General features: G+C 57.8%; 1 protein-coding gene across 1 annotated transcript in view; it reads left to right on the top strand.

Annotated features, from left to right (window-relative positions):
• The first annotated feature begins 2,471 nt into the window (after positions 1 to 2,471).
• The window catches only part of COL7A1 (collagen type VII alpha 1 chain), an 84,938-nt gene continuing 63,742 nt past the window's right edge, over positions 2,472 to 23,667 (top strand). Inside the window, exons 1-23 of the mRNA XM_019504605.1 lie at positions 2,472 to 2,576; positions 6,341 to 6,434; positions 7,637 to 7,817; positions 8,190 to 8,349; positions 8,803 to 8,896; positions 9,294 to 9,452; positions 9,989 to 10,152; positions 11,302 to 11,431; positions 11,973 to 12,092; positions 13,530 to 13,679; positions 15,253 to 15,372; positions 16,210 to 16,356; positions 17,380 to 17,490; positions 17,675 to 17,824; positions 18,245 to 18,370; positions 19,562 to 19,708; positions 20,127 to 20,252; positions 20,851 to 20,994; positions 21,117 to 21,242; positions 21,497 to 21,643; positions 22,319 to 22,450; positions 22,528 to 22,674; positions 23,003 to 23,119. Of these exons, the coding sequence (XP_019360150.1) occupies positions 6,347 to 6,434; positions 7,637 to 7,817; positions 8,190 to 8,349; positions 8,803 to 8,896; positions 9,294 to 9,452; positions 9,989 to 10,152; positions 11,302 to 11,431; positions 11,973 to 12,092; positions 13,530 to 13,679; positions 15,253 to 15,372; positions 16,210 to 16,356; positions 17,380 to 17,490; positions 17,675 to 17,824; positions 18,245 to 18,370; positions 19,562 to 19,708; positions 20,127 to 20,252; positions 20,851 to 20,994; positions 21,117 to 21,242; positions 21,497 to 21,643; positions 22,319 to 22,450; positions 22,528 to 22,674; positions 23,003 to 23,119 (2,986 nt within the window). The 5' untranslated portion in view covers positions 2,472 to 2,576; positions 6,341 to 6,346. The remainder of the gene's footprint in view (positions 2,577 to 6,340; positions 6,435 to 7,636; positions 7,818 to 8,189; positions 8,350 to 8,802; positions 8,897 to 9,293; positions 9,453 to 9,988; positions 10,153 to 11,301; positions 11,432 to 11,972; positions 12,093 to 13,529; positions 13,680 to 15,252; positions 15,373 to 16,209; positions 16,357 to 17,379; positions 17,491 to 17,674; positions 17,825 to 18,244; positions 18,371 to 19,561; positions 19,709 to 20,126; positions 20,253 to 20,850; positions 20,995 to 21,116; positions 21,243 to 21,496; positions 21,644 to 22,318; positions 22,451 to 22,527; positions 22,675 to 23,002; positions 23,120 to 23,667) is intronic.

Raw genomic sequence — 23,667 nt, 5'->3', positions numbered from 1 at the left:
CCTTGGGAGCACTGAGTGTTTCCAAGCAGGGCACTGCCCTGCCAGAGTTGGTGGCCCCTGGTTCCACAGGGTCCTGTGTGGAGTGGGTTAGTTGACGTGATATGTTAGTCTGGACTCAAGAGCCAGCGCATGCTCAGACAAAAGGCCCCCATTCTCCCTTCACAGGGTGAAAGTCCCCTCCCAGACCAGATCCCTCTAGCATGGGGAGAGGGGATAGTGTGGCTGTCCTACCCCTTCCCAGTGTCCCCTGTGCCCTGCCTCTCAGGAAGCCTCTAGATCCATCTGGCCCAAACACCTATTCAGTTTTTCCCCAGAACTTCCAGGCAGAAACAATTGGTTTGGTCAAATGCCAATCCCCAATAGTGTTACTTACCCCAGGCCCCAGGTACTAGATCCTAGAGTTTGGTCCTGGAAAAATAGGAGAAACTCCAAGGCAAAGGGGGCATTTTCCTCAAAAGCTTCTAGATGTGCTGCAGAGCCTTTTGTTTCTCTGGGGTAGAAGGAGCCTTGGTTTTTGCAGGTCACCAGCTCAGAATCATGGACAAGTCGGATTGGAAGGGACCTTGGAGGTTGTCTGGTCCAACCCCCCATCAGAGGCAGGGCCTCCCTATCCAAACCACTTGCATCTGGGATTTAAAGTACCTGTGGTGTATCCAGAAATGCAATCTGAAGTTCTGGGTTCATGGGCATCAGTCCATCCAGTGGTAAAGGGCTGTATCAAGCCACTGTCTAAATTTGGCTGTCAAAGATCCAGCCCATGAAGCCTCAGTATCAGCCCCCGCAATGCAGCACACGCTGCAGCCAGCCCCATACTTGGCATGCAGCACCTGTGTCAGACTTGCTGTTCATGCTGCACCCAGGGCCAGTCTGCATCGGGCCCATAAATTGTCCCCATGTGCTGGATCCCCAGCGCATGCCCCAAGCCGGCCCCATATGGTGCGTGTGGTGTCTGGGGCTGGGGCTGGAGCTGGCCAACAGACAGTAGTGGGGAGCAGAAAATTGAGACTCGATCATGGCATGTGCTGCCTGTGGCCTCCTCACGCTGTCCTAGACTACCCCTGCCTAACACACACATACGCACCCCCCACCCACACACACACGCCTGTGGTGTGCTGAGGCCCCATGTCTGATGAGTTTCACAGCCCTCATCCAACTCATCCTAGCAGCCAATGCAGGGCTCTTGGGTCCACCCAAGCTTGTGCTCTCTCTCTTGCTCTCTCTGTGGATCTCAAGGTGCAAATCTGTTCTGCCTCACTCGTGGCTAACACTACAGCTCCACCCTGATGCAGCCCCAAGTCAGAGGGACCTCCCCTGCTGTGGGTGTGAGACCTGCTGGGTGCCTCTGCAAGGGGGGAGGGGGGGGGCGATGGCTGTGGCCAGGAAAGCCTCCCAGTTCGGGCAGGGAGGGGCCTCCACACCGGCTGGGGGCCCATTGGCTGTGGCAGCAGGGGCTGGGCTGCAGGAGCTGCCAGCACCACTGCCCCCAAAAGCAGTGCAGGCTCTGGTGCATCCTGCCGGGCGATCGTGGCTGCAGGTAAGCAGGACTCGTCTCTGTCCCAGCCCCATGCACTTCTCAGCCTCCTGCTGCCCTGAGGCTGTCACCTGCCCTGCCTGTGCCGGGGCAGCTGGGCTTGGCCTTGGGGGCAGGGAGTCAGTGGTCCACTCAGTGCCTCCAGTGTATCCTGTGCCAGAGCCCGGGGCAGCACAGACCCCCCTGCTCAGGCTGCTCCGTGCCTGCCCCCTGGCACTTGTGGGATGCCCCTGGCTGGGGACAGGCCCCTGTGTAGGCAGCTGGGTGGCCACTTTCCCTCAGTGCCGGGGCTGAAAAGGTGGGGGAAGATGAGCCTATCCTGGCAGCTGTGGGAGTTACCCAGAGAAGGTGGTATGCTTGGGGGTCAGGTTGCAGTGTGCTGTGGCTGAGCTACAATCATTGTAGCTGCCCAGGCTCTCTGTCTTGTGCCTGCACCTCTAGATTAGTCCCACCTGCCCCTGCACTGCCAGGCCACAACATCCCACTGGATCTGTTCTGCTGGGGAGCCAAGCCAAGGAGTGCTTGTTTCTTGGCTTGCCACTGTACACACCTAGGGCACGGGCATCTTCTGGCACCAGCTCAATCTTCCCCTGTGCATCTGGCTCTGCTAGGAGAGCCTTTAGCATCTTTCTGGCAAGGTGATGCCTTCTGATTCCCTTCCTCTTGCACACCCACACCACTTTCAGGGTGCGGGCAGGTGTCGGCTGTAGGGAATGAGCATTTGTGGTGCCACCACAACACTGCCTGGGCACCCAGTTGCAGAGGTGAGAGCTAGAGGGGTACTGGTTGGGCCATGGGGAGTGCAGGCTGCTCAGCTGGCCTGGGCATTTTCAGTGGAGGAGGGAAGCAGGGAGGCAGGAGGAGGGGAGTGGGGAAGGGATGGGCCGCGGAGGCTGGGGAGGTGGATTCTGTGCTCACCCTTCACCCGGAGGGCGGGATCTTCATGGCAGGACGCTCCTTGCAAACAGGACCCGCAGCTCCTTGGAGCAGCTCTGGCAGGCTCTGACTTTCCCGGGGCCCTGTGGAGCTAAGTGCCCGGTGGGAGGTGAGTGGGGCCATCGGCCAGGCCAAGGGACGGTAGCAGGGAACAGAGAATTGAGGCTCGATCAGATGAAGACCGAGTACTCATGCTTGTGACCAACTGCACACACTGCTGTAGCTCACTCGGCTCTGCTCTCTGCATGTGTGTGTGCACGGCAGGCTCCCATGGCTGCCCATACCCGCACACTCCTCTGCTGGGTGCTCCCAGGCCCTGTTGCCACAGTCACACTGAGGGGCATGCAGCTGGCCTGGGGGCTGCTGGGAGGGGCTGAAGGGAAGCTGGGAGGCTTGGGGATGTTATCTCACTGCCACCGTGTGTGCGGCATGCTTGGGCACCTGGTCTGTAGGGGGAACCCGCCTGCCCGTTTGCTTCCTGCTGATCTAGGGGCTGTGGGGCAGGATGTGCCATGCTGGGGGTGCCATTGCTAGCTTGGGGTTTAGAGACCCCAGTGGCCTGTGGTGCCCTTTGGCCCTGCTGCCTTGCTGGTCCTGCTCAGCTTTCACTGACACCGGGGGAACTTTGGAGATGCAGATGCGAGGGCTGTGAATTGGCCTGAGCTTTGCTGGCTGGAGTCCTGGGGAGCGAGATCTTGGCCCGGCTCCTCCTGGGGGTGTTTCTGCCTTGACCTTGACCTTCAGCCTGGGTGGCTGGAGGTGGCTTGGATTTGCCTTCTTTGCAGCAGCAGGGTGGAGGGTCTACTCTTCCTGGGGCCAAGGGCTGCTGAGTGAGCAGTGGGAAGGGGGGGGGGCTGGCATGGGGCTGGTGTGGGAGCTCAGCCTGTGCGGTGCATCCTTCCCTGGGGTACTGTGTGCTCGGGGGTGGGGGGCAATGGGGTGTGTGCTTCCTTGGCTTCCTCCAGGGCTACACAGCTCCAGCTGATGCTCTCTTTGCTTTTCAAGGGAGGAGCCGGGGAGCTAGGAGCTGCCTGGGAGCCAGCATTCCTCTGGCCTTGGCTGCCAGCATGGGGGGGTGGGTATGTGTGTGTTGGGCGGGGGGTGCTGCCATCGTGCCTGTGGCCTGCAGCACCGACGGTTATGGACCTCAGAATCCCCTTTGATGTTCATCAGAGGAGCAGGGACCCCGGTGCTGTGTACTTGTGCCAGGCTGCCACCCAGGTTCCCAGGAGCTCCAGCCTTTGTTGGAAGGGGCCTCCAGTGGATTTGGCAGAGAGCCCCTTCCCCACCCCTTTGGCTGGCTCTGCCCATACCAGTCCTCCTTGCGCAGCCCGGCCCTGCATGCATGGTGCTTCAGGCTCCTCACCCAACTGCTGAGCGTGTGCGAACGCAGCCCACTCAGCCAGACGTGCCGCCTGGGCCCTGCCAAAGCATCTCCTGCATGCTGCTCTGTGCAGATCACAGCCTGTGCAGAACAGCCCTCAGGGACTCGGGAAGGAGCCGATGCCCCAGAGCCCAGAGGAGCTCCCTGGTTCCCTCCAGTGCTGGAGGCTCCAGTGGGCAGAGCCCTGGGCTGGTTCCACTCCCCTCTGTCACAAACTGGCTGTGTGACCTTCCCCTCAGTAATATGGGCATAATACCGCTCCTCCCCTCTCAAAGCCCGCAGTGGAGAAGCCCGATCCCAGGGTGGGGTATTATTTGGGCCACAGCTCAGCCCCATTTGGCAGCTGTGGACTCCAGGTTAATTAGAAAAGCTGGAGGAAGCCTGAGGCGACTGTTTCGTGCCCAGCTGGGCAGGGCGCTGGCTGCCTTTTGAGGGCTTGCATGATCTTAGAATTCACACCCGTGTGACTCGAGCTGGGAGGCTGCCCGGGATGCAGTATGGCAGCCTTGTCCTCCCTCTGCACTGGCTCAAACTGGGTTGGCTGATCTGCAGTGAGCAGGGCTGCAAGCAGTGAGGTGCCAGTTTGTCCAAAGCCCGTACAGCCTTCTAGCTGGGCTTTAATGAAGCCGTGCAGGGCTGCGTGGAGAGTAGGCCTCTGCAGCCCCTTAGTGGAGCTTGAGGCAGGGATGGGCTGGAAGCTACTCTGCTCAGGGGACAGTGAAGCTCCATGTTTGGAGCTCATGGCCATTTGCCCCTGGCTCCTCTCCTCGCCATGGTTCCCCTATCCTCTGCCATCCCAGTCTCTCCATGTCAGTGCTCAATGGCTGGGGGCCGGTGTGATGCAGGAGAGCTCAGTGCATGGATGGATGGGCTGTCAAACAAAAGCCAGTCTGGTTGAATTGCTGCCCTTTTAGTGGTGGCCTGAGAAGTCTGAGCCAGTGCTTTGCTGTGCTGTTCCTACCAGCCTGCCCCATCCGGGATCTGCAGCAGAAGGCACGAGGGCTGCTTTAGGTCACTACTGCTTCTCTAGAAGCTGACAGCTGTCCTTGCTTTGGATGGATGTTACATTTCCCTTCTCCCACCCTGGCACCCGTATGTCTTTATAACTTGACTCTGTCAGCTGGGCTTTTTTCTGACCTGCTGCCCCAGCTGGTGAGTTGCATTCTGTGAAGCATCAGATTCGGTAGAGTTTGGAGCAACCCCTGTCTCTGCCCATGCTGTTCTTAGTCAGAAAATGGTCTAACCCTAAACAGAATCTTACCAACCTGCTTCCCACTATAAAGTCCTGCAATGGCAAATGCTACCAGGAAATGGTATTGAGCTGTTAAAATTACTGCCTGTTAATTCAAGCAGTGTATTGGGCTTGAATAATGGGTGTTGGAAGGAATGAACTGCATGGATTGTATCCATTGCTAGGCTATAGATTAGCAGCGATAGCTCTGGGCAGAGCCCTGTCAGTCACTGTGGACAGCTCTGAGATCTCCAGCCACCCAAGAAAAGGGCAGTTGAAGAGCTAGGGTGCAGAAGGAGTGGGGGAGAAATAAGTGCTGTGCTCATAAAGGCCAAGTCCCCAGCTGGAAAGCTGTGTTCAGTACAGGCCACCCAGACTCCTTTGTGGGTAGAGATGGAGTGAAGCTGCCCCTGGGAGAGCCTGACATGACTGGCCCTGGCAGAGGGGGCACAATGCCATTTTCTACAGTTAGTTCATGAGCACGGCTTCATATTTGAAGGCAGAGATGTTGGCAGTCCCTTCACATTCCCTGTGAAGAGTGAAAATATAAAGGTATCAGCATTTGAAAAACTTTGGCCCTGTTGCTTGTGTGTTGGGGGTAGGGGGGAGCACGACATGGCGAAGGGGCTGCTGGGGAAAGCTGTGCCCTCAGAAGGGAGGTGCATGGGAAAAGGTTTGCTTTGCTTGATGTAATAAAAGTGCCCATGATGCCATGTGGCTTCTGCTTCTGCTTCCCCTTCCCCTTCCCCCTGGCTGTGGTGGGACTTCCCAGCTGAACAACACAGAGCTGGAGTTACATGGGGCGGGGACGGGGTCAGAGCAGGTAGAATGGACCACAGGGACAGGGTGGTTGCAGTGCAATGATAGGCAGCAGGTTTACTCTTTAGCCCCATTAACCTGCAGATCCTGCTGCCACCACAGCTCAGAGAGCCCCAGAACTTAGCACAGCTCAAACAGGGCTGGAGCTTTACAGGGAGTGAAAGGGCCCGTGGCTATGGCAGGGTGAAGGTGCCCAGGCTCAGGACGTGTGGGTGAGTTATCCTGCAGGGGTGTGTGAGGGGTTCCTTGCATCTGGCCATGGATCAGAGCTTGGGTCCCAGCTAGTTTTGGTAATTCCCTCTGTGCACTGGGGTGAGTGCACCCTGGCCATTTCTCTGGGAGCCTGCCCCCTTCTTCCCCCAACTGCCTTGCTGAGAGGGGAGCCCTCCTGCTTTCTCTGCTTCTTTCCTGGGCTCAGCACCTGCCTCATGTCTTGCAGGGTCCCATGATGAGAGGGTGGGTCCTGCTCCTCGCCAGGCTCCAAGCCGTGCTCCTGGCCTTGGCACCAGTGACAGCCCAGAAGAGGAACCAAGGTGAGTGCTCTCTGGGTGGGGTGCTCTGAGCACCATGTCTGGAGACACAGCTGGGGCCAGAGAAGGTGGTGTTGGGGGCAGGAGTTGCTGCCTAGCCAAAGGAGCTTGGATTGAGTAGCTTCAGTCTGGTCCCAGCCTCCCCCTCTCAAATCAGCCCATGCCCCATAGTGTCCTCTGAGCATGGATGCTGGGAGAGTTGGCCCATTCCCTGCTCTCTGCTGCCGGCAGGGGGGCAGGGAGGATGGTTACCCACAGAGCCCTGCATGCTGCATGGCAGGACCCAGATCAGGCTCGTTCCAGGAGATGTTGGCATGTTTGACCTTCCCTACCTTTGACCCCTACTCTTCCATGCCCTACCCGAGGCAAAATAGGGCTAAGGCCAGAAGGAGAGCCTTAGCTTTGCTAGGAGAGAGGTGGATGGGGGGCAGAGCCGGCTACCTCCCTCACCTGCTGCTGCCCCACATCCTCTGTGGAAGGCTGGGCAGTTTGTTTGGCTGCAGCATGTAGACAGTGCTGCTTTGGGGGTTGGCCTGGATGCTGCTGTCTCTGCCTATCCCACTTCGTGTGTGCATGGACCAGCACCTTCCCTGGCCCTGGGGCAGGAGGCAGCTTGGGGGCTTTGCCGTGGGAGGGCTGGAAACTTCCCTGTGCTAATGCACAGGGGTGGCAGGAGGAGGAGGACCAAGTCCAAGGACCTTGGTATGGAGCATCTCTGCAGCCCACATGGCTCTGGGGCCTGCAGCTGGCTCTGGCTCGGACTGACGTCTGCAGCAATGTGGTGCCTGCGAGCGGCTGTGCTAGATCTCAGGGGAGGGGTGGCATCTGCTGTGCTCTGGCTCCCTGACCCCTCTCAGCAGCCTGCAATTGGCAGGAAGGAATGTGGCACCTGGTTGAGAACCCAGTACAGGACTCTGCAAAGGGGGTAAGAGCCCCTGAGGCCCCGGCAGGGTGCTGGCCATGCTGGTGCCCTGCCTGCTTACAGGAGATACCCTCTAAGCTGTGAGGGGTTTGCCTGCCTATGTTGGGCCTGTCTCTCCCTGGGGCTCCTCGCAGTAAAGGGGCAGGCTGTGGTGGTGGCCTCTGCAGTGAGCCTCTCTGCTGGGCCTGTTTCTGAGCTTCCATCATGGAGGGGACACCTCCTGCTTGCCCTGCCTACATGGGCCAAGGGAGCTGGCCCTGAGCTGCTTGGCATTGCCCTGCAGAGACCTGCGTCAACGTCTACGCAGCTGACATAGTGTTCCTGGTGGACGGCTCCTCCAGCATCGGCCGGGCCAATTTCCGCATGGTCCGAGCCTTCATGGAGGACCTGGTCAGGCCCTTCATCCATGTGGTGGGGGAGAAGGCTGTGCGGTTCGGGGTGGTGCAGTACAGCGACGACCCCCGGTGAGTCCTCCGGGGCCCCAGTCCCACCTCCCATCTCTGGTGGGAGTATATCACTCTGTCTGTGGCTTGCAGTGGTCAGGGGGCATCTGAGGAGTGATGGGAGGGCTCCTGGTGTCGGCCCCTGCTATGGGCTGCGGCATTCAACTCCCCTTGGGAGAGTGATGGTGACTCACTGTAGATCGGGCAGAATTAAAAGGGCTGACAGCTCCCAAAGCCTTGCAGCCCTTGAGCTCACTTTCCTGGGGACCCATCTGCCCTGCTCTGCACCATCCCCAAGCCATCCCCTGTTAGAGCCCCATGGGATGGCTTCTGGATGGCTTCTGCTGGGATCTGACTCTCGCCTCACCCTGCTGGGACCCTGTCTGCCTGCAGGGTGGAGTTCAGGTTCTCTGATTATTCCAACGGGACGGCAGTGAGGAAGGCCATCCAGCAGCTGAGCTACAAGAGCGGGAACACACGCACTGGTGCCGGCCTCCGATACGTCACCGACAACTTCTTCAGCCCTGCTCAGATCCGGCAGAGTGTCCCAAAGGTACCGCCAGGGAAACCCTGCTGGTGCCATACCAGAGCCTGACCTGCCTGGTCGAGCTACTCAGCTCTACCTTGGATGGAGCAGGCTAGCCTGTATTCCAGGTCCCTCATTCTGGGGCAGGCCAACACAAGGAAGCAGGGTTAGGTTCCCCGCTACTCCAGCTCCATGTGGCAAGCCTGTCCACCTCCAATGGTAGGAGGAAGGCTGGGCAGGCAGGTGGGGAGGGAAGGTGCATCAGCCCCTGCAGAACAATGCACCTGCCCAGCATCTGTCCTTCTTTCAGACCCCAACAGTCCTGGGGTCTCCGTACATCTGCCACTTCTTTGATTGGGGTGAGCCCATGGGATGGGGCAGGCCCTGCTGTGCGGTATGTGAGGGCAGCGAGGGACCTGGCTAAGATGCTCTTGCTGTGCCTGCCAAGCTGAGGTACTCGCCTCCTTCCCCACCCGGCAGGTCTGCATCCTCATCACGGATGGCAAATCCCAGGATGATGCTGAGCAACCAGCCACGCGGATGAAGAATCAGGATGTGAAGATCTTTGCTGTGGGTATGTAGGGCATGTGACCACAAGGCCTTGAAGGTATCTGTCTTCACCAGGTAGCAGGGAAGAGAAGGGCAGCAGGGCTTGGACAAGCCTGATCCTCTAGCAACTGGGAGAGGGCTGGGTGGTGCTGGGGCAGAAGCCCAGGGCAGGCTAAACTCCAGTGCTCTGCCCTGCTTGGGAGTGAGGGGGCCAGCTGTGTAGAGGAGCCAGCAGGGACAGGCAGAGTGCACTTGGGGCCCAACACTCTGACTAACCCTGGGAGCCTAGCACCTGAACCTCTGGCACACTAAAAGCCAGGAGGGCAGGTGCCTGGGCATGGGTGCATGGGATGGTGGAGAGGGGCAGGATCAGGGTGCAAGAGAGAGCCCTGGTGCCCCGCTCACCCATGCTTCCCCCACAGGGATCAAGAATGCGGACCGTGGGGAGCTCATCAGGGTGGCCTCCACTCCCACTGAGGACTATTTTTTCTATGTCAATGATTTCAAGATCCTGGGGACCCTTTTGCCCCTGGTGTCTCGTAGGGTGTGTGCCAGCACTGGAGGAGTCCTGCAGACCACAGGTAAGGCAGGGAAGGGGTTTGTGGGACTCTCTAGGCTCTGGCTGCATCCGATCACATCTCTCCTGACTGCAGTGACTGTCCTTGCTTTCTGGCCTCCAAAGCCTGGGGGGCCTTACTCATCTCCCCACTGGGATCAGGTGGGCCCTTCTGCCCTCAGCCCCGCTCTGGAAAATACTTCACTCTGTTTCTCAGGCACCAGCTTTGGCTGCTGAGTTCCTGGTGTTGCCTGTGAAAGGTTAAGTTTTAACCTTTTCATTTCCATGTTTCCTTGACATGATGCTGACTTTAGGGCCCAGCTCAGGCTGGGTCTGACCCTGGGACATGGCAATGGGGCTTCACCTGGCTCCAGGGATGGTTTGCTGATTGGTGTCCAGCCTGGCTTATTCCTCTCCTGCCTCAAGCCTGGATTCTTTGTGCTTCCCTTGGGATTATTACCTTCCTGCTGACCTCCACGGGGGTTCCCTGCATGGGGTGGCAGAAGGCTGGTGTTCTCACTTTTCACCCTGGGATCCTGACTCTGCTCTCCTTCCCCTAAGGCCAAGAGGTGTACAGTGGCCCGACCGACCTGGTCTTTGTTGAGCAGGGCACTGACCTGCTAAAGATCCGCTGGGCTGCAGCGGGCGGACCTGTCACGGGGTACAGAATCCACTATCTGCCGCTCACCAGCTTGGGGCAGCAGATCATGGCAGAGATGAAGGAGGTGAGTACATCCTGTCCCTGCGGGGATCGGCCACTTGGCAGCCAGCTTGAGCCAAGAGGCTGTGGGTGATTGGGTCCCCTGAGAAGTTGGTCACTGCCCTCTGAGAAGGGGGTTTTGCTGGCGTGAGCTGCACACTGACAAAGCACTTTATGGGAGAGGAGCTTGCCTGTTGGCTAGAGTGGGAGCTCACAGCCTTTAGTGGGGGTGGTGGTTTCACTCAGCCCCTTAAGGGAGTGTACGGTTTGAAATCCCTTCAGAGGCCACCCTCCCGTGGGCTGGATCCAGCAGGCAGCACCATCTGTTAGATTTCCGTGAGCAGGCTGGGTGCCACTGCAGGGAGATAGCACGCTCCACTTCCATGCACCTGGTGAACTCACAGTCCACCAAGCTACCTAACATGGGTCACAGTCCTTTGCTGAGCAAATCCTGGCTCTCTGCATTGCTGTGAAATGGAAAAATGGCGTAAGGACCTGGTGTCTTTCTGCCCTACTCTCTACTCTGTAATTCACCTGTACCTAGGTAACTGCCTAACCATGGTCCCTGGACCTGCCAGTCTTCTCACTCAGCGTGTTTCCTTGATCAGCACTAGGCAGTGATGGGGAAGCAGCTGCAGTAAGAAGCCTTGGAAATGCTGGGATCTTAGGGCTGAGAAGGAAGGATCCCAAGCGCTCTCTGCTCCAGCCCCTGCTCCAAGGCAGAATGTGCTGCTCTTACGCTAAATGCTGGCATCTTGAAAACCTCCAATGCAGGAGACTGTACAGCTTCCCTGGGCAGCTTGTCTCTCTGTCCAGTTGCTTGGACACCCACGGTGCTTCTTCCTCAGGTCTGAGCTAAATCTGCTTTGCTGCAGCTTAAGCCCATCACCTGGTGTCATGCCCCCTGGGGCAAGGGAGAACTCTTGTTCTGACAGGAACCACTGCCTTTCCCAGCTGCTGTCTCCACTGGTTTTCAAGCCTTCTCATGGAACAATCAGAAGCCTTAAGAGTGGGGGCAGGTGGCGAGATGATGGGGGCTGCTGATGCCCCAGCTCTGACCATGCTGTGTGAGAGCGCTCCTCATGTGAAGCATGGGGCAGTGGATTCTCTCTTAGTCCTGAGGATGTGCACTGCCATGGATCCCACTGTAACTATTTCTACTGCCATTGGACAGATCAACGTTGCCCCCAGGGAGACGAGTGTTGTGCTGCGCGGGCTGAGGCCAGGAACAGAGTATCTAGTCACCATCATCGCCCAGTATGCCAATAGTATCGGCGAATCAGTCTCCGGCAGAGGACAAACCCGTGAGTAACCCGCTCGGTCAGAGGGAGGGTGTGTTTGTCCACCCCCAACCCCAGGCATGGGATCCAGGCTCTGTGACTATTTCCACATCTGGGGGACACCTGGTGGATGAACCCTCTCCACTTGTAGGGCAGCTTGGGCCTTGAAGTGCGCATGGGCTTTCTGGTTGTATGGTTGGCTGTTGTTTGGGGATGAGCCCCCTTCTCCCAGGCCAGGGTATGGTTTTTCCGGCCACCAGTTACGACAGGGTGGGTTTGACATGGGTGGGTTTGGTGGTGCTCAGGATGCCTAGTCATTTCTGCTCCAACTCAGAGGGTACTGCCCAGTTGGGCCTGGCATTTGTCTCCTGACTAGAAAGGGGAAGTCACTTTGCCACCACCCACAACCTGTCTCCTTGTTGTTGGATGGCTCCATGCCTCATGGTGGGCAGAGGGGCTTGTGGGTGTGAGGCTAAGCTTCCTTTTTTCATGGGATTTGGTGCCCCTTGACCTCAGGGGGCAGGAGCACGGGCTGAGCTAACAGGCCTGTGTGATTCTCTTTCAGAGCCCCTCCCTGGAGTGGTGAATTTCCGAGTGGTGGAAGCTGGATCCTCTTTCCTCCGTCTGGCTTGGGAACCTGGCCTGGGTTCCTTGCAGGGCTACAGGCTCACCTATGGTGCTCGAGGTGAGGGCAGAGGGGAGGAGACCAGGCCAAGTGGGTTCCACCTCTTCCGGGGCTCTGTGATCCCTGGAGCTGTCTTCTCTCCCAACCATGCTCCAGACTGACTCCCTCCCATGAAGGGCGTGGAGCCTGGATCTGTTCCAGCAGGGTGGGAAGCCTGTGTCTGGGCAGGCCTTTCTCCACAGCCCTAGGACTCAGCCAGGTAGGAGAGCTGGAGGAAAAGCATCTAGCATGGTCTCTGCACCTCCTTCTCCCTACCCTGCCTTTGTCCAGCTACTTCACTGGTTGTACCAGGAAGCAGACAGACATGTGGATATCTAGATGGGTGAACGTGGAGCCCATTACATGGTCCAAGAATCAGACATACACACCAGTATTGCTTCTACAAGACATCCTCCCCATGGAGGTGCCTATGCCTTGGGGCAGGAGGCAGAGGGTGCTTTGGGCTCTGATTGTGTTTGCCAAGGGCCTCTGAAGGAGGACTGGAGCCTGCTGGAGGTCAGATGTGTGCTGCTGTGTGGGTGCACAGGGCTGGGTCACTGCTGCTGCGAGGGTGCACAGGACTGTGGTTGGGAGTACAGGGAAGATTCTCAGCACGCGTAATGAGGGTGTAGGTGAGGTGTGGGTGAGACGTTCAGTGTGTGAATGCAGGGCTGTAACACGTGTTGTGGTGGATGGTTGGGGATGTGTAGGAGGAGTTCAGCATGTATATACAGTGTCGGGGAGGGCAGGTCTGCAGAGGCCACAGCACCTGTGGTGGTGTGTAGATAAGGCCCAGTGCATGTGCGTGGTGTTGTGTGGGGCAGTAAGAACCCTGCTCATTGCACCCACCCACTCTCCCTGGTGCTGCTGTGGGCACGGAGCTGCACCTGGAGCTGCCCTTCCCAAGCCTGCAGCCAGTGCACTGCATGTGGCCCTGGCAGCTCGCCCTGCATGCGGCTACGCCCAGCTGCCCTGGCAGTGCATCTCCCAGCCCAGAACTCAGGCCCCGTGGGCACTGCCATGCTGCTTAGCTCAGCAGAACCAGCTGTGCACCCTGCCTGTACCCAGTACCAGGCTGAAGGCACTGACCTAGCACCACCTCCGGGGAGTCCCTTCCTTGAGGTCACTCACTTCTCACAGCAGCTGTAGAGGGGATGCTGGGCCCCTTGCTCCCTTGACCCAGCCCTGGACAGGCAATGGCTGCTTGGCTTCTTACATGGACTGTTAGTACCTATGTGCTAACACATGTGTAACCCCAAGCTATGGAGCCCATCATATGTGTGCTTGTACTCCAGGCTCACATGGGGTCACACCAGCTTGGAGGCACCCAGGGCTCCCCATCAGGTCAGCAGGGCTGTCCAGGTCCCATTACCTTGCAGTGAACAGCACCCTCAGACTGGGAACATTTCCCCTAGACACAGAGCACTTCTCACCCATCGCTGTCTGCATCCCTCCCAGGTGAGGCTCAGGTGGAGGAGATGAGCCTGGGGGCCAACGCTTTGTCTGCTGTACTCAGCAACCTGCGTCCCAACACTGACTACGTGGTCACCCTCTACCCCCACTACTTGCAGCATACGGCAGCTCCAGCTGTGGCCAACGCCAGGACCTGTAAGTACTATCTGTAGGGGGCAGCCAGCAGCTGGGGGCCTCAGCAGAGAAATGTCCCACCCAAAGGGCGCTCTGGGGCAAGCTGCCCAGAGCATAGGGGCCTCTGTGAGCCTGGTGCCTCCCTCAGCTGCTCTAGACTGTCTCCAGTGGTGTCCTGGCAGGTGGGACGGACGGTGGTGCGTGGTTTGCTAGACATGGGCTAATGGCTTTGCACAAATGGTGCTCGTCATCCTATTCCATCTGTGCAGCACCAGAGGTAGGACTCTCAGCGTCTGGGACTATGCTTGTGGGTCTGGTCTGCTCAGCTAAGGAACAACTCCCCCACCCAGCTCCTGTGCGGGATGGGTGCAGAGACACCCACCCAGTGCAATACGGTGGGGGGTTGCTATCATTCTGGGGTGAGTGCCTGGCTCCTGTTGATAGAGTTCCCCACTGTGCCCCTGAAAGGGAGACCCCAAGGATTACATCCTGGCATCCTGTGCCCCTTCCTCCTGCCTGCTCTCCCATGGCACTGAAGTACTCATATGATGAGTCAGTCCCTGGCAGACACAATGAGCAGGGGTTCCAAACACCACACCCTATGCAGAGCTCCAGCAGAGGATTGGGAAGTGAGGGGCATCCCCCATCTGGTCAAGAACAAACTCCTTCATGTCAGAACTGGTTAAAATTATTTTTTGCACAGAATGTTTCCTTTCAGACGATGAATGTTAAAAATTACCCCTGGTTCAAAAAACATAAAAATGTTTTTTATTAAAGCTTTTCCCTCTCTCATGAAATGTTCCAAAGTTGTCTTTAAAAGTTTTTTCAAACTCCTCCCTGCACCTTATGTATATACAGCAAGTTGGTTTTCAGGAAGAACACTTGGTGTTCAGGAAGCAAAAAAAATTCTGTTATTTTGATAAAAATTTCAGAGAAATGGGGAAAATAGGTCTCTTGAAACCTGCATCACAGAACCAGCTTTGGGTCTGAACTCTGTTGAAACTTGCAAAATAATTCTGGTTTTTTTGGTCCCCTCCAGCCAGCTGCGAAATGTCAAGTACAAAAAAATACATATTTTCCATTACAACAAAACACCCTTAATTCTGACCTGGGTAGTTTGTTTTTTTTTAAAGAAAATGTATTGCATTGATTTGGGAATCTGAATAGGTCTCTGTGGGTGATGCTTTCACTAGATGGGGATATTCCTTTTAGCTCCTGAGCTTGGAATCTTTTGGTAAAGCACCTTGTTGGTGTTTCTGGAGAGTAATTAACTGTATTAACTGGCAATTGTATAACAGTGTCAGTTCATGATTAATCCACTATGGTAGATGATAGATTAATGGCTGCTCTTGCATTTCAAACAGCTCTGTTACTGATGGTCGTGTATAATCTCTCTGTATATACTTTTTTGGTGGGGGGGAGGTTGTGGTGGGTTGAAGCATTCTGATTTCTGCTGTCCATAGGAGTCAGATGTGGGCTGCTGTCCCTGTGTGTCCTGCCTGGGCTGAGTGGGCCCCTTTGGTCATCTTGTGGGTTGCGTAGAAGCTGCTTTTTCTAGGCCTTGCATTTTGTGCCATGTTGCTTTCCCCCACAGTGCAAATGGAAGGGGTGCCAGAGTTGACAGTTCAGAACATCTCTTGGGATCGCATGCTGGTGGTCTGGCGAGGCGTGAGGGGAGCTACCGGATACCGGGTCTCCTGGAGCACTCTTTCAGGTAGGGCTGCCCAGCCCCCCCAGTGCTGGGAAGCAAGGGCAAAGACTGACTGGCAGATCTGGACTCTGGAGGGCTGAGCACACTGAGCCATAGGGCAGCTCTAAAGGGCACTGTGGGGGGCAGAGGCCTCTCTTCCCTTCCCTGCCCTGATGGGACAGCCTTGTCTTGATGCTTGATGGGGCTTTCACCCTTTTCCCTGAAGCAGAGGTTTGGGTGAAGCACTTGCTGCTGGGTTGTGGAGATCAGAGCCTCCTGCCACCCAAGGAAAAGGAGGAACATGTTAGAGAGGGAGATGGAGGCAGCTGGGTGGGAGCAGTTTCACTGGTTGCCTGCATGACAAGCCATGCGAGCTGCACAGAACCCAGCACTGAGATCCTCCCCAAAGGCCCAGCTATATAGTCTGCAGATTAAAGGCCTGAGCCCATGACCTCTGGGAACTTGGAGCCCTGTAGAGGTCCAGCAGGCAAAGAGAGGACAGGACTGGGCCCTGCATGCTTAGAGCCAGCCAGTGGGCCTGGGGAAGGGGGAACATCTTACCCATTCGTGCCCTGGCTTTCTTTAAGCCATGTACAGGGTTTCTTTATTACTGGCATAGCCAACTTTGCATGTGGCAGGGGATTGTATTGACATTTGGTTACATTTGTCAGCCAGAGCATGAGTCCAGCCTTTACCTGATCTGGTGTGAGCTGGTTGTAGGGAGATGGGGTTGGCCGCGCTGGTCTCATGGGAAGGGCTATCAATGGGACCTGGCTTGGAAACCCCTGTGTTGCTGGGAACTGCTCCTTCGGGAGAGGGCCTGAACTGGCCTCTAATCTGTTCTGCTCTGGACTTCCCTAGGCCAGGATGTTCGGAAAGTGGATGTGGACACCAGCAAGAATTCCTACCTGCTGACAGGCCTGCAGAGCAGCACGGATTACCTAGTGCACGTCTCACCGCTCTATGGGCAGACTGAAGGGCCCAAAGCATCTGTGAGGAGGAGAACAGGTGGGTGCCTAGAAAGGGAGAAGTCTCCTCAGCCTGGGTGGGTGGGGACCTGGGTCAGTGCCAAGAGGCTGGAGACTTGATGGGATAATGGCATTCTCTGTGCTTTGGGAGTGCTCGGAGGCCCTGATTTTGGTCCCGTACAAAGCAGACATAGTATAAGCCCATACCTAGAGGTGTAGGCGCATGTGCACATGCACACACACATATAATGATCAGAACATTCCTGCCTCAGGCAGCTGATGCTCTGAGTGTGTGATGAAGGTAAGAAGCAGGAACAGCAAACAGCAGGCTGCACAAGGCAACAGCAGTGTGGGTGGCCTCAGCCTTGGCTTACGTCTCCCCTTGTGGGGAGTGATGTGAAGGGGTGGGGATGGTACTGCCTGCTGTCACTCTGTGCCAGCCTGGGGCCTCATATGCTCTCTAAGGGGTCTTAGCAGTGACCAGGGAAGGGAGGAGAAGGCACCCCCACAGACCAGGGAGGGGGTGAAGCTGTGAACTCAGATTTCAACCTGAGAAGTTGCTTTGAACCAAAAAGCAAGGGCTGCTGTTCCCAGGATGTCAGATGGGCCTTTTGACATTTCCATCCCCTTCCAGGAGGGACAGGTCTGCTCTGCATCTTTCCAGCCTGCTTGTGATGGGCAGACAGTATATGCTGCTCCTGCACTGCTGAGGCCCTACTTTGCCCTTTTCCTTCCTCTTCTCCCCATGCTTTCACTGCATCAGTGTTTCTCAGCCTGTCCAGCCACCAAGTTACCAGTCCTGTAGGCTGCATCCTTGGGTAGAGCTGCAACAGACTTTCCCTTCCACCCGTGCTGTTCAGGGAGGGAAGGAAGGGACCCTTGAGGAGACCGAGGTGATGTTTGATCCAGCTTCTGGGACCTGGTGCTGTCTGCTGCAGAGGTGGTTGGGATGCCAAAGGCCCCGTCTAAAGATGGACTAGGAATTATAGGCAGGGGAACACAAGGCTCTGGCAAGGCCCTTCTTTGGTACTGAGCTCACCCTGACTGTCTGTCTGTTTTATAGAAATAAGCCAGACCTTGCGAGCCACTTTCCTGGGCCCAACGTCCATCCAGTTGGTCTGGAACATCATCCGTCCTGCACGTGGGTACCGGCTGGAGTGGAAAAGAGTAGCAGGTGAGCAGGGCCAGTTATGGGTATGGTGGTGGTAGGGTGACTCTCACAGGCCCTGCAAATTGGTGTCAGCCACGGCTAGGGCTGCACCTCTGCAGAGCAGGCCACTCAGCAGGGTTCCAGCAGGGAGGTCTGGGGGGTGGGTGTTGGGAAGCGGACAGTGACCATTCCCTGTTGTGGTTCTCAGGAGTGGAGGCCCCCCAGGTTTTGTCTTTGCCCCCCAGCGTCAACACCTATGAGCTCAAAGGCCTTCAGCCTAAAACGGAGTACCGCATCACCCTGTACACGCTGTTTGACACGATGGAGGTGGCGACAGATGTAACCACTTCTGAGATAGGTGAGTAAGTCCCTGGCTGCAACCTGTGCACTTGGTGGGGAAGCCCAGAGCCTGAACGTGTCCAGCCGTCACATACATGTACAAACGCACATGCCTGTTTGGGGTGGCCACTAGGGACAAGCTCCTACACAAGACCTCATTTAGCTTTCCCTTCCCTAACAGCATGGGGCTGACAACGTTGCCCTCTTTTGCTGGGCTGTATGTATAGTCTTCCAACCCCCACCCCACCATGTAGCTGTACTGGTGCCTGAACCCTCTGGGTCTGGTGAGGATGAGAGCTTGAGTCCCTGCTGGTGCTGCTGTGATGATGCTGAAGGCTTGCGGGGCTCCACGCTCTCCGCATAGAGCTATGCTGTGCCCTAGCCTCTGCCTCTCCCTGCCTCTGAGCCATGGCCCTCATATTGTCCTGTTCTGCTGCAGATCGGCCTCTGGTGGGCAGTGTGTCCAACCTGCGGATCCTAGAGACGGTGGGGAGAAGGGTCCGGCTGGCCTGGCTGGGGGTCCCAGGTGCCACTGAGTACAAGATCGTGGTACGCAACTCCCAGGGTGAGTCTGCCTCACAGGGACAGAGAATTGGAGCTGCCAGTGGGCCCAGAGCTTGCTCCTCCCTTAGCACCACAGGCCTCTCCTCTGTCCCCTGAGGCTTAGCCTTGAGGCCTGGGGGTCTAGCACTGGGCAGAGCCCTGGAGATCATGCCCTGCAATGGTAGGGGGCCTTAGAGAGACCCCATAGGGACCAGCTGCAGTGAATGGTAGGGATACTCCTTGCACTGGCATTTCTGTGCCCTAGCAAGTGATCAGAGCAGCTGCCCTGCCACCATGCATCAAGCCACTCTGCTGCCTCTGCAAATACATGTAGCTGGTGTTGGCTCCAGAGCCGGGTGTGTTGGGACTGGGGCAAAGCCAGCATGCTTCAGCCCTGCGGTTGAATGTTCTGTGCTGAGGAGTAGGCAGCTAGTGCCCTGTGAATGGGTGCTGCAGTGCTGGGGGGTGGAGGGCAGTCAACAGCTGGCACTAGTTCTGTGGATGGGTGCCATGGGGGCAAGGTGCTGGGGAGGAGTCAGCTAGTACTAGCCCTGCAGCTGGGGACTCCTGGGGAGGAGCTTGGAGATTCTGTGCCCGATGCAGCTAAATTCAGGACTGGAGGTTTGGGTGGGCAGCACTGGCCTAGCTTATAACATAAGCAGCAAAGCCCGCGTCACTGGTCCCAGAGCCAAAACCCTGCTCAGGGAAGTTGCACATTTCCCCTTGGCCAGGGCTGGGGTTTCCAGGCACTGGGCTCATATTCAAAAGGTTCCCTTGGGACTGCTGGGAATTGAGCCGGACTCCTCTCACTTGGCAGCTGCGGTCCCTGTCCTACTCTCCTAGGCTTTGCCAGAGTCCAGAGTGCCATTAGGCTGAGCCCCCCTGGCACAGCTGGCCACTGCTGGGTGATATAGTCACTGTCTGAGTGATCTTGAGGGCCCCTGAGCCTTTGGAGTAAACCAGGCCCCAGAAGAACCGTGTTCACCCTACCCCTTGGACTGGGCATGTGTGTAGTGGGGGCAGTAGGCCCCTCTCCTGAGACTGTGCCATCCCAAAAGCTGAGGCCCATCTGGGGTCAGCGTGGCATGGTGTCGCAGGCAGACAGCCATGAGGGTGGCAGCCAGGATACCTCCGCACCTCGGGGGCAGACACTTCATGATACCAGTGCCCGAGTGAGCCCTGAGACTTCCCTTTCTTTCTGGCTCCCATGAAGATGGCACTGAGAGGATGAGGCGGATCCCGGGCAGCCAGACCACATTGGACCTTGACGACTTGAAGGAGGGTGTTGTCTACGTGGTGCGCGTGTCAGCCCTGGCTGGTAGCCAGGAGGGCAGTGCTGCCTCCCTCAGCATCCGTCTGGGTATGGAAGCTAAGTGCCAGGAGGCCCAGGCTGGACTGAGTGTGCCCATCACCTGCAAGCAATAGGGATCCTCTCCCAAGCTCCCAAGGACTTGGCCTGGGGTGGAGGAGGGGTCAGTGGTCAGTTTGCCCTTGCCAGGCACCTGTCCCTTCCCAGGCACTGTTCAGTAGAGTTGACTGTGCATCTTGGCACTAGGTGCTGGAGAAACTCCAGGGAAGAGCTTGGGCTCTGGGCTTCAGGACTGGGAGAGCTCCTCTGCTCTGGGGCGCTCTGTGGCAGGGCTGTTGGACTGTCACAGTATGGACTCCTGGGCCAGCCCCTGGGTGTGAAGGATGGGCAGGGCAGAGGTGTCTGGCTCCAGGATGATCCTCCACGCACCCCCCCACTCCCCACCCCCACCTGTGTGCTCTCTCTTCAGACTCATCACCAGTGGGCAGCATCACCAACCTGCAGGTGGCAGAGGCTGGCCCTAACCAGCTGCGGATCACATGGCAAAGGCTCCCTGGGGCTACAGGTTACAAGCTGACTTGGCGATCGGCTGATGGTAGGTGTCAGGAGTGCATGTGGCCTCCGGTGGAGTAAGGCTGTCCAGTGCTGAGACTGGCTGCAGGCTCTGGGGGCTGTCCCCATTAGATGACCCATGTGGGCATGTACCTTGCAGCATGGCATAATGGTTAGTGCAGGGGGCTGGGCTCTGTTTGCTTCCTTCGCTTACTGGACTGTGGATCGAGGGCATGTTGCTACTTTCTCCTGGGCCAGACCCATCACTGCAGGGGAGAGCCTGCTGCCAGAGGTTCCTGGAGGGATGAGTGGGGCGGTCTTTGCTTTTCACTTCTGTGCTGCTGGCCTGAGCATCTGCCTCATGAGGTGTTGCAGGAGGATGCTCCATCCCATTGCTCCCAGAGAAGATCCTGGTCTGGAGTCCTGCATCCCAGCCGCTCCCCTTTCACTGAGTCACACCCAGCTGGCAGCTACTGGCTGGGCCAGGCCATGAAATGCAGACAAGAGTCCTGCTCTGAGCTCAGGAGGTCACTGCTCTGGTGGCCCCAGCCTCATGGCTCTGGAGCACAGCCCTTGACCCTTCCAGTATGTGCCTTGCCCAGGAAAGCCACTCACTGCTCTTTGTCCTTTTCTCCCCACAGGGCAGGAGATCTCCCGGGTGCTGTCACCCGACACGACGTCCTTCACCATTGAAGGGCTCCAGGCCAAGACCGACTACATCATTGGGGTCTCGGCCCTGGTGGGCAGCAGGGAGGGCAGCCCCGTCACCATTGTTGCTAGAACAGGTGAGGTCTGGTCTGGCCTGTGGGCCCCAGCCCCTGCCCCTGTTCCTGTCCCTGCCCCCTGGGACTGGCTCTGCAGCTGCGATCCCAAGTGATCCCAGCATCTTGCTGTCCTTCTCCCACAGCTTCAGAGGAGGTGGGAATGGTCTCCGGCCTCAGGGTCTTTGCGCCCAGGAGCAACATTATCCGAGTCGCCTGGGCCGGGGTGTCCGGGGCTACAGCCTACCGGGTGGTGTGGAGCCGGCAGGATGGTAAAGTACAAGGCCATGCTGCCTGCACGTTCCAGCGCCCCAAATCTCAGCCCAGCTTCATGAGCTGCAGGCCAGCGTGGGCCTGCAGGGACCCATCGCCCCATTTCATGCCTGCTTGACGCACAGTGGACTTCCTCTCCAGCCTTTGGGCCCTGTGATAGTCACAAACCTTGGTGCTGGGCATAAGTGCTCCCTTATGACACCAATCCTTTACTGCCCTTGGGGAGCTGAGTTAACCCCCTGCTGCTTTGCAGGGGGCCCTGAGAGCAGCAATGTGGTTTCTGGCAACACCAGCTCCTTCGACATCCTGAACCTGGAGGGCGGCGTCACTTACATCGTGAAGGTCACAGCACTGATCGGCAACCGTGAGAGTAACCCTGTCTCCATCACCGTCACCACGCGTAGGTTCCAGCCTTGCGCCGTGAGGAGCCCGGCTGGGGGGGAAGCGAAGGTCACCCAGGTCCTGGTCTCAGGGTGGGAGCCTCCACGTGGGCTGTGGGCAGGAGTGGTTCAGTGCACTGGGGTCCATGGCCTGGGCAGATGGCTGGTTCTGGGAGAGGCAGAGTCCATCATGGGGCAGGCACCCAGTCAGTCCCTACGAGTAGTCTTGAGAGCTGCTTGCTGGCCTCTGATAGCTCCGTGCCCTGCAGGTGCCTCTGAGCCTGGGGAGGGACCTGAGGGGTCCTGCCCTGAGACTTCCTGGCCCATCTACCCTCCTAGGCATAGGCGACATGTAGGGGGGCACGGGAGAATGTGCCCTCCCTGACAGGACCATCCCTGCCGCTGACACTGCCGGTGGCATCTACGGATGCTTGCCAGCTCTGACCCTGCAGTGTCTGCAGATGTTCACCAGCTCTGACCCCGCTGCTGGCAGCATCTGTGGGAACTTGCCAGCTCTGCCCCCACCGCCAGCATCTGTGGATGCTTGCCAGCTCCAGCCCTGCTGCTGACAACACCAGCAGTGTCTGTGGGTGCCCCCCCAGATTCAGGAGGCACCAGTCTCCTCTGCTCCAGAGCTCTGTGTGGCGCATTCCCTCCTTCCTAACCCCTTGTCCCTCCTGTCTGTGCCTCTCCAGCAGCGGAGGTGTCTCCACCCCAGCCCGTGGGGAACTTTCAGGCCTTTGACCCTTCAGATCAGCGCATCCGTCTTTCCTGGACCCCGGTGCCTGGCAGCACTGGCTACCGCCTGAGCTGGCGCCCAGTAGATGGTGTGTACATCCCCCCACTGCAGCACCCATGGCACACCTGGCCCAGCCTGCTTCACCCCTTCTCTCCTATGGGGCAGGTGGGCCTGAGAGAAGCCAGGTGCTCCCAGCCAGCCTTGACACATACAACATAGAGGGCCTGCAGGCCGGAAAGCGCTACGAGATCCGCATTGTCAGCTTGGTGGGCAGCCAGGAGAGCAAGCCTGTGGCCATCACAGCCATTACTGGTAAGGGACAGCCCTCTGCCTCCCTGTATGGAGCCCTCCTGTGCCAGCTGTTCCCCATGGCCTCCCTGGGAGGCTGAGGGAGGCAGAAAGCTGCTCTCCCCAGCACTTGAGTGCTCTGCTGGGCTCAGGGCCTTAGGGGACCCCCTTGCTCCCTGCAGTGAGCTGTGGGTGGAGCAGGGGGGCCATCTGGTGGAGAGTCTAGGAACTGCAGCTGCAGGCCTCACTGTCCCAGGACCCCTCCTGCCCTGCGTCCCCACGAGGCTGGGGCTGGATCCTGGCTGCAGGGGAAGGCATCCGCTGCAGCCCCCACTCCTTCCCTTTTAAACAGCCTTAGGCCGAGTCACCAACTTCCATCTGGCAGAGACCCGGGATGATTCTGCACTGCTAACCTGGACTCCTGCGCCCGGTGCCACTGGCTACATCCTCACGTGGAACAGCCCCACAGGTACAGAGGGGCTTGTCAGCACTGCTGCCTCCAGGCTGCATCGCTATATCAGGGCCTGCTTGGAGCCAGGCCCTGTGGCTGTTTGAAGCAGGGGATTCCTGTAGGGAGATGAGCCCTGGACTTCACTTTCACGCTGGTCCCCAGCAAGACCCGGCTCCTCCCTGGCTTCTCTGTCCCCCAAGACAGTGCTGTGATAGGCCTGGCTGAAGGTGTACAGGGTATTGGGGCTGGGAGAAAACAAGGCTTGTGGAAACTCTTATGCAAGCCTAGCTCACGGCACTGGTGTTTGGTCCTGGCTCCACCCTTATGAGGCTCAGGTCCCTCCGCTTGTGAGGGGCACTGGGGCAGTGTCTGGACTGGAGGCCTTGCCACAAATATATGCCCTGGTGGCTGGCATCCAGCAATGGTGTTCGAGCTCAGCCTGGAAGCTAGGAAGGAGAGTACCCATCTCCATCAAAGCTGGATACCTGTTGGTCCCCAGTTCCAACATATCTTCCTAGCCACTGTGGAGGGTGGTGGGGTCCTGCGGGAGGGTATGGGGAGGGGAT

Source organism: Gavialis gangeticus, unplaced genomic scaffold (assembly GCF_001723915.1).
Source record: "Gavialis gangeticus isolate Ggan-Ray unplaced genomic scaffold, GavGan_comp1, whole genome shotgun sequence".
NCBI lineage: Eukaryota > Metazoa > Chordata > Crocodylia > Gavialidae > Gavialis > Gavialis gangeticus.
Note: the sequence above shows the minus strand (reverse complement) of the source record. Positions and strands in the feature narration are given on the sequence as shown.